We start from the raw sequence: 9,272 nt of genomic DNA on the forward strand, positions 1-9,272 counted from the left end.
TGCTTGGATAGTTTCATGCTCTTATTCTATATTAAAGTTGTGAGGTTATTTTGCTTTCGAAATATTTTACGAATTGCCGCCATAACTTTTTACATTCTCTAGCATGTGACACATAAAGGGTTTCCCGGGACGCTTGTGTCACAGACTTTCAATTTGTTGGGTTTTGTGTATTTAATAATTTTAAATTTAAACTTTATATCATATATTTTATAGACCGTTTAAAATTTTAATTACATTATTGAAATCACAACTACAGACAATGAATCTGTTGAGGATAAACTTGAAAAACAAGAAGCATCTCCAGAAGTCATGTTTGGAGTGCCAGAGGAAAGACCCGTTAGTGCAGAGAGCATTAGTGGAAAAACGGTAACATATTTTAAAGAATAATATTTTTAAATATCGATATCATCAACTATTAGCACTTATACTTTTACTGATAGCAATTTTTCAGATGGTTGTCAATTTTTTTTATTACTTTAAATTTATTACTTTGTACAAAATTTTAACCAATGAAACTTGTACTTTTCGATTCTATTTCTTATTACTGTTATTCTCCTACGATAGGTATAAATAGTTAAATAGTTGAATGGATAAATAGAAAAATTTTAAAGAGTTAAATTAAATGTTAAATGATTAAATAGTAACATTTCCCAATTATAGTTAAATGGTAAGTAGTTAAATAGTAACAATTTCTTACAAAAAATTGTAAATTTTGTTTTTAACAGTTCCATGCACTGAAGATGCCCGGAGGAAAACTTAATTTTTACTCTCAGAGTGAATCGGAGGGAGATGAGGAGAGACTCGGATCTCTTAGTATCAGTCGAAGGTTGGTGATCACTCATGAAGATTTTATCTTTTGTATATGATTCTTTTACCTTCATACAAAATTGTTTCATTTTTTTCTTCGTAAAAAAATGTAAATTTTTTTTAACAAATTGTTAAAAAAGAAAAATTATTCCTAATTTGGAAATGATGACAATTTAGTGGCCTGTTGTTAAGTAACATATAGTTTAGATTTTAACTACAAACACAGTCAAAATTTTTATATTTTATTTAATATCTTGTATGTTTTATATTGTAGTTCACGGCAACGTCGACGTGAGAATCGATCACCGACAAGTCAATCTTCCATACCTCATATCAGTGATGATGTCACAATCATTGAGGATGTCAATGATGACATCACAACCACACCTAAACCACGTGCTCGAACCATAATAAGGGACCAATCCCCTGAAGCAAGCCCCAAAAACCCCAAGCCAGCCCCTCGTCAGTTACCCACCCTCCCCCCTAAAGCACCCACCCCTACTAAAACATGTGACAATTGTTGGTAAGTCCTAAAAATGTTGATTATTTAACATAACTTTATTTAAATTTATCTCTTACCGAGGATCATGGTATGTAAAGAAAAGGGAACCAACAGTTGTTATTAGACGCTATGGAAAAAACTTGTGGAAAACGGTGTAAATTAATGCGTGGCTATTAAACATAAATATTTTGAATGGCAATGTCTGGTGCAGTTTCACACTGGTTAGAGCACTTGCATCTAAGCCCTAGTGATACTTGTTCGAGGCTTGACACTGCCATTGCTTTACAAGTTATTAGTAAAAAAACTTCGTAATAATTGCTGCAACCAAGTGGTCACTTCTAGGTTGTTAAATTGTCAGTCTAAAAAACATTTAAAAATTTGAAAAATGCCTAAAAAATAAATCATAATATTTCGATTTTTTATATCATTCAAACAAATTCCAGATGTTCATGATGATCCTGTTAGTACACCTCCTAAGAAAAGAAAGCCGAAAAAGAAGAAAGAAACATCAGAGCAACCAGAAACTGCTCCTGGAACTGATGTTGCTTCATCTATTACTCAACCATCACCAAGATTCGGGATTCTCAAAGCAGTCCAAGCGAGAATGGCTTCCGAGAGCTCATTTTCCAACTCTGTCCTTGGAGGGGCAGGATTTGAGTCTGAAAAGCCGACTTCTGGTCGTCTTAATCCCATTCTTACATCCACAGCTACGAAGCAGAAGAAGACAAGATCAACTCACAGAAAAACTCCCAAAGTCCTCATCACCCAGTCTAGTGAGCAAGATGAGACGATTCCTATGTTGGAACTTGGAACATCAGTAATCCAAGGAAATCCAAACCCAGCATTTGATAACACTTCGGAAGTTTAAAAAAATAGCAATCAGTTTTGTTTGACTGTATCGATTCTGCCATTATTATTTGCATCTTGCATACTGTTTAGATAGCATCAGTTTTGTATGATTCTGTGTGTGTTTGCATAACGTTTGCAAGAATTTTTAACAGGACATCCACACAATATCACTGTAGCTTGAGAGTTGTTCATATACTGTTAATATAATATTACACCTTTACCACTTGGTACAGTATGTATAGCAATTGCATTTAACGGATTTTTATAGTTTTGTGTGTTTTACCGTCTAGTCTTTAAAACAGTGTCAATTTAGTTCATGACTTTTTCTACTTTTTTATTGTTTATGATTTCATATAAATAGTAACGCTACTAATCTTATCTCGTTTTAGAATACACTATTTTTTTCTATTTGTACAGTTGGTTATGGTTAATCTATTGAATAAAACCGCTTTGAGAAGTACAGCTTAGACGTTTATTCGAATTTGCGGTTTGTAGCGTATTTTTTATGTCAATCACTGACGTTTTATGCTCGCGACCTATATTTTAAACTCGTTACCGAAATTTTAAACGGGTAACACTAATTTATGGGGAGCAAATAAAAACTACAAATTGCGAGCGGCTGCAACTTTTACACTTAAAAGTTATTCTAAAATTAGTTTAAAATTATCATCTAACTATTCTTTATCACGCGCCAAATTGTCAGTTGATCAATAATAATAAAGAATATATTTAGTCTCTATGGCATGACCCCATGACCCCGTAAGATAATGGGAAACACGTCAAACTGGTTTTTATGTACACTGACAATCTGCATGCGTGTTAATTTGAATTGTTTGAAAAGCTTCCGGTGTTAAAGTTAGTACAGCTAACAGGTTTTGGCTTTTTGAGGCATTAAACTAGTTTATTTTTTATTACCGAGATATTTAGTGCGCTTATTAGTATAAAAGTATGATATTAATAGTTTTAAATATGTGCAGTTTATATTCTGCGTCGTTTAGCGTTTTTTTTAGACGAGTTTTGCCAGTTATATAAATGAATACGCCAATTAGTTAGGTCTTTTTATTGCATTAACTGTGCCGAGGATTTCCTCAATTTCCGTAGCGTTTATTACAGTATAGTGGAAGTGAAACCAAATAAACATTTTATGTTAGTATTATAGTAATATACGTTTATAATGCTGTCTACGCTCTGATGTCTTTTTTCATTAGTTCTTTTACAGATCACTGTGTAAGAATATCATATTGCTATTGGTGGTTGTCCAAAAAGCAAGACTATGACTGCTTTTAGATGCAAATTTCTTGTGTTTTGCTTGCTTGCGTCTTCTTTATGTTGTCTCACCACAGCCTTCTATGTTCCTGGTGTTGCACCTGTCGAGTTTAACAAAGGAGATGATGTAGAAATTAAGGTAAATAATTTTTTTCATGCAGATCTTTAAAAAGAGTCAGAATTTAATTTCGATAACTGAAATAAGATGGTATTTGAAGTATTTTTGCATCAAATCATAAATCACTTTTGGTATAGAATATGTTATGTAATACAGCATGATACTTTTATGAAGGCTATATATATATGAAGTTGTAGTTTTATTTAACGCTATTATAACTTGCATTTCCAATATAGTTATGTGCAATATAAGTGACACTTTAAAAATCTCTCTATATATATACAGTTTTAACTGTTTGGTATTTACACGGATATATAAAATTGTTCTGTATTGTACAAAATTGTCCATTTCATAATGTTACAATATGTATATCTATCATCTAAACCATATTTGTTTTATAGGCTGTGAAGTTAACCAGTTCAAAAACACAACTACCTTATGAATATTATTCCCTACCATTTTGTAAACCAACCGTGGTGGAATACAAAACTGAAAACTTAGGTGAGTGGGAATCATTCTTTTAAATACAATCTGTAACAGGTAATGTGTTCCGAGAGTCACTGTGCACCTACATATTTATAAAGTAACCAGGAGTAAATATAAATGTGTCGAAATGACAATTATAAATGATGTTAAAAGTGACCTCCGTTAGCATCAATACAGGCTTGGACCCTTCTTATTTTGTTTCTAAATACTTAATCAGCTCCTTTTTTGAAAAAGAATAAATAAGTGCTGTTATAATAGCCTGCCACGATGCAAGACCTAACCCATATAGAGTAGAAATGTATAATTATTAAATAAGTATAAATGCCATTATCACATCCATTATCCATATTAACGCATGATATGAAACTTGTAGGTGAAGTTTTACGCGGCGATCGAATTGTAAACACGGCGTACAATGTTAAGATGGATAAAGACCAAGGATGTACAACTATATGTGAACAAACCTTGGATGCAAAAATGGCTAAGACGCTTGTGCAGAGAATCAAAGAGGATTACTCTGTGCATTTGTAAGTTAAATAACACCATGTTTTTTATTATTAATATACAACTTTATTTGTCTTTTCGGTTACAGTAGTGAAGATTGAAAAATATTAATACTGAAAAGTAAGGATATAGCGTCGAAACAACAGTTAAAAAGTATATAATCAAAAATATTTGTTTTGTAAAAGTAAATTGCCTAAAGTTGGACAAGTATTCATGGCAGCAACATTGTATATATAAAAGGAATTTCTATTTAAGTGAATTTAGATGAAGTAAATTTCTGTTTCATGTAAATATGTATGTTTACTTATCGCTTGTGTTTAGGTTGGCGGATAACCTCCCTGCTGCCACTGTTTGGCCAAACGACGCAAGCGGGATGCAGTTGGAACATGGGTTCAAGTTGGGACTTGTGAGAGATGACAAAGAGCTTTATATTAACAACCATCTATCAATCATATTACAGTAAGTTTGTATGTCATTGTAAATTGTAATAGATAATTTAACTTCACATAATTTAACTTCTTCGAGTTTTTTGAAAACATTTTTGCGTGATATTTTTGTCAAATACTGAAAATATTTCTGCGTGATATGTTTGTCAAATACACTTTTTGTGTGATATGTATATATATATTATAATATATATATTTGTAAAATATTGGAAACAAAGTGGAAACACTTTTGTTTGATATATTTATGAAAATGTGGAAAATTACTGAGATAGTAAACTAGTAAGCTCACCAATAGAATAACTATATTGTTCCCACCAGCTACAACAAACAGCCTGATGAGGATACTTACCGAGTAGTTGGTTTTGACGTCCAACCTCGTAGTCTGGATAGTTCAGTAATGTTGGATGCAGGAGCTACTGGAGATTTCTGTCATGAACAAGGACAGCAGAAAATAACTGAAGAAACAACGAAGTTAAAGTTTTCATATGAAGTACAATGGAAGGTAGGATATCTGTGAATATTCAAATATTTAGATAGATTAAACTAACTTAGACTATCTACAAAGTGGGAATAAGTGGTCTAGAAAGCTCTAGCTAGAATATGTCTTTTCTAGGATATATATGTAAAATGTAATTATATATCTTATGGCCTGTATAATATAGTTTTTAATCTAAAGTCGGGTAAAAAGTCAAAAATCAAGTTATTTATTAAAATAAGTGTTTTACTCTTGTGTGAACAATATTTATCAAACATAGTTATATGTATTATATATATATATATTTGTGTGTGATAAATATATAGTTTTAAATATAATATTGCTGGACTGTTAAAAGGTGCGGCCCCATATCCTTCCTTAGCACGGCTCTTGAACATGATCGCTGAAGCGTATTATGATGCTTTGTGTTGTCTAACAGTCTTAGATAATTGTACACCACTAATCGTACTTACTTTAGTGCTTTTGTTACACGTTTAAAATTATATGTAAGGTACTTAACTACTTTCCATTGTAAATTGAAGCTGTTGGTTTATTTTTTAAAACTATATGTTAGGCCTATTTACGGTAAATTAAGTGTGTCACAAGGTAATTTATAGGAAACCTAGTTGGTTAATGTGGTTAATTCTGTATGCTCTGTTCATCACACCCAACAGCGATTTATTACAATTTGTCATTTTAAAGTCTACTAAAGTTGGCTAAAAGTACAGCATGGTGTTCCCCAGTGGCCCAGTCCCCAGCCACCTCTAACATTCACCCAGCATTACCTCATGCACTACTAACATCACCCTAGAATACCCAATGTATCCCTAACACTACCCCTTTGCTTTACAGGCGAGTAACATCCGTTGGGCCTCACGATGGGACAGCTACCTTGGAATGGGAGATGTTCAGATTCATTGGTTCTCCATCGTCAATTCTATTGTAGTTGTTCTCTTTCTTGCAGGTATTATATTGCTTGGAATACTGTTATCACCTAAATTCCATATTTAGTGATCTTGTTTTTGACAATAAACAACTCTTTTTGAGTGGAGGAGTTACAGTTAAGTCAGTTATATAATTCTGTAAATGTCCTTTGTTTGCTACTCAATGAAACAAAAAAAGTGAATAAAATCACATTCTGTGTATATTCTGTATGTATTATTCTTCCTTTTCTTCTGTAATCCTTCCCCTCCCAACCATCCAGGAGTTCTCACCATGATCATTGTACGGACACTAAGAAGAGATATCGCTCAATACAATCGGGAAGATGATGATTTGGAAGACGCTCTTGAAGAGACAGGTTGGAAACTCGTCCATGGCGATGTCTTCCGTCCTCCTAAGAGGGTAAAATGTTAAAACGAAAAATAATTATTCCATAATTTTTAGTTCTAAATATTTTTGTTTCAATTATTCTTAATTAAGTTAAACTATTCACTAGTAAAATGTCTCCAAAAATTTTATTTAAATTTAACCTTTTTAGCTTAAATTTTTCATTGGTCCTAGAAATTTATCTATTCTTACAAGTTTACAACTACATCAATGTATTAAACCTTGTTCTTTATTTTAGATCATGCTCCTGGTTTCATTTGTTGGCGCAGGAGTTCAATTATTTGGTATGGCCATCATCACAATTGCCATAGCTATGCTTGGTATGTTGTCTCCATCCAGTCGCGGTTCATTGCTCACTGCATCATTTGTTCTCTTCATACTTATGGGGTAACAATGTCTATTGTTATTTAATATATTTGATGTATTGTGTTAAGCAGGAAGTGTTGAGATTGATATGTCTCGTATATTTACACATACAATGGTGGCAGTAGGTGCCAAACCTGTGGTGGTAGGACATTTTCTACTTTGCATTAATTAGTAAACATTGAAATCCGGAAATAATTGGTCACAAATTGGTTGTCCAAATTGTCGTCCATAATGCATAAAAAAACATGGTAACTCATAAGTGAGCATGATATGTATAAAATAAAACAACCACAATATAAATTGTAAACTTGTTCTGCCACACAGAATAAATAAATGACATTCATTCATTTTTTAACTACTAATGAGTAATGACATACACCAGATAACAAACTTAAACAAAGAAATATGAAATGAGTTTTTTCTTTTGTATTGATCCCTCCACTTCATGCCAATGATATTTGTTTTAATACTTTACTACACAATTGACACATGTACACTGTCACTGTGTAGAACAATATTTGTTCTTGACAAATTGACAAATCATCTTTTGTTTTAAACCTCCTCTGTCCATACACTATTTCTGTATCAAATTGATTTTTTGGACATTATTTCAAACTTTACTCAATTATACAATACTGTGTGCTCTAACTGGTGTTATTCAAGTATTTTATATAGTTCTAAAAAGTTGAAATGATTTTTTTGTATAAAATTGGTATATTGTATATTTGTATATAACAAGCATATACTTTTTGTTATTTCTATTTTTTTATTAAATTGGATTTAAAATATATATATATATATATATAAATATAAATATATATTAAAAATAATTGAACAAGACTGTTTTGTAACAATTACGTTAACCTACATTAATATAGTAACTCAACAAAACAAAGATTCATACAGACAAAAGATTCATGCAGACAACCACTCTTAAGTTTGACTAACCATCCAACACACTTTAAATTACAGGGTATTTGGCGGTTACTTTTCTGGAAGGCTTTATAAAAGCTTGAAAGGTCAACTATGGAAGAGAGCTGCAGCACAAACAGCTTTATTATACCCTGGTATATGCGCTGCTATTGCATTTTTGCTCAACTTTTTCATCTGGGGAAAACACTCTTCTGGAGCGGTAAGTTATTTAGGCTTTTGATAATTTATACAACTTAAAAATAGGTGCTTAGCTTTTCTGTGTAGGGTGGGCATGCATATCAAGGTATCAATTATAATACCTTATGCATGCATAGACCCCAAGTTTTCTATGACAGGGAAGGCAGGGATAGTTGCAGGAATTCCTGGGAAACTAATCTAACTCTTTGGTTGTAATGTTTATTGATTAATGCAGTGTAGAAAATTCCAGAGCTGGTTTGGCTACCTTGTAACCCCGGGTTTGGGGCCTATGACCACATGCGAATATTCTGGGTACACATAGTAATTGAACAGGTTAATTGGTAATAATGCACCATTAAAGGATAATGTTATGGTGCCCATGTACTTTAGAGCATAGGTTAACTTATGCTTATGTAACACGTGTGTGTGAAACTGTTATGTGGTCAAATATATTGAGAAGGTTTTTCTGACTTAAGTGTTGAAAATATTGTGTGAATTTTTTTAGCTATTGGGTAATACAGAAATGTGTTTTCACTGATTTGTTTTGAAAAAAAAAATGTTGTAAATACTGTTAACATAGGTAATCACTATTGGGACATGTATAATTTTTATGTGTGCCACCCAACCATTTCTTGTATACACATTTTGTTATGTACTATTCAAACCTTGTAACGGTAGTTTAACTGGTTACACTGGTTGATCCAGTTCCACCAATGTGTTAAACTATGTATTATTAATTCATTAGCATACCAGATCATATTTTAAATTATGATACATACAACTTTTACTATGAGATTCAGTTCTATTTTTAGTTGATAATAACAAGTTTTTAAAAATCCTGTGAATAATTTGGTAATTTGCAATATTTGTCTCATTTATCATTTCTTTTAACTATGCAGAATGTCAGTTTCTTTGTCAAAAAATACCACCATTTACCAAATTGCAAAAAAAATATTTTATAACTTTTATAACATTTGCAATATTTTTTATGACTTCTAATAACTTGAATGATTG

At 32.0% G+C, this 9,272-nt stretch overlaps 2 protein-coding genes across 5 annotated transcripts in view; both read left to right on the forward strand.

Moving 5' to 3' along the window:
- Window positions 1–2,611, forward strand: part of LOC100179770 (jouberin-like) — a 17,383-nt gene extending 14,772 nt beyond the window's left edge. For 2 of the 3 annotated variants that reach the window (XM_018812650.2, XM_018812651.2), the window contains 4 exons: window positions 257–366; window positions 726–826; window positions 1,082–1,330; window positions 1,753–2,611. In XM_018812650.2, the coding sequence (XP_018668195.1) occupies window positions 257–366; window positions 726–826; window positions 1,082–1,330; window position 1,753 (461 nt within the window). In that variant the 3' untranslated portion in view covers window positions 1,754–2,611. The remainder of the gene's footprint in view (window positions 1–256; window positions 367–725; window positions 827–1,081; window positions 1,331–1,752) is intronic. The other variant, XM_026835083.1, reaches the window with a different exon arrangement.
- Window positions 2,612–3,348: 737 nt separating this feature from the next.
- Window positions 3,349–9,272, forward strand: part of LOC100181365 (transmembrane 9 superfamily member 4) — a 10,717-nt gene continuing 4,793 nt past the window's right edge. The window contains exons 1-9 of one of the 2 annotated variants that reach the window (XM_009860712.3): window positions 3,349–3,563; window positions 3,944–4,043; window positions 4,402–4,555; window positions 4,854–4,991; window positions 5,297–5,480; window positions 6,306–6,417; window positions 6,658–6,797; window positions 7,021–7,169; window positions 8,121–8,280. In XM_009860712.3, coding sequence (XP_009859014.1) covers window positions 3,432–3,563; window positions 3,944–4,043; window positions 4,402–4,555; window positions 4,854–4,991; window positions 5,297–5,480; window positions 6,306–6,417; window positions 6,658–6,797; window positions 7,021–7,169; window positions 8,121–8,280 — 1,269 coding nt within the window. In that variant the 5' untranslated portion in view covers window positions 3,349–3,431. The remainder of the gene's footprint in view (window positions 3,564–3,943; window positions 4,044–4,401; window positions 4,556–4,853; window positions 4,992–5,296; window positions 5,481–6,305; window positions 6,418–6,657; window positions 6,798–7,020; window positions 7,170–8,120; window positions 8,281–9,272) is intronic. The other variant, XM_018812659.2, reaches the window with a different exon arrangement.

The sequence above is a fragment of the Ciona intestinalis genome, chromosome 7 (assembly GCF_000224145.3).
Source record: "Ciona intestinalis chromosome 7, KH, whole genome shotgun sequence".
Lineage (NCBI taxonomy): Eukaryota > Metazoa > Chordata > Ascidiacea > Phlebobranchia > Cionidae > Ciona > Ciona intestinalis.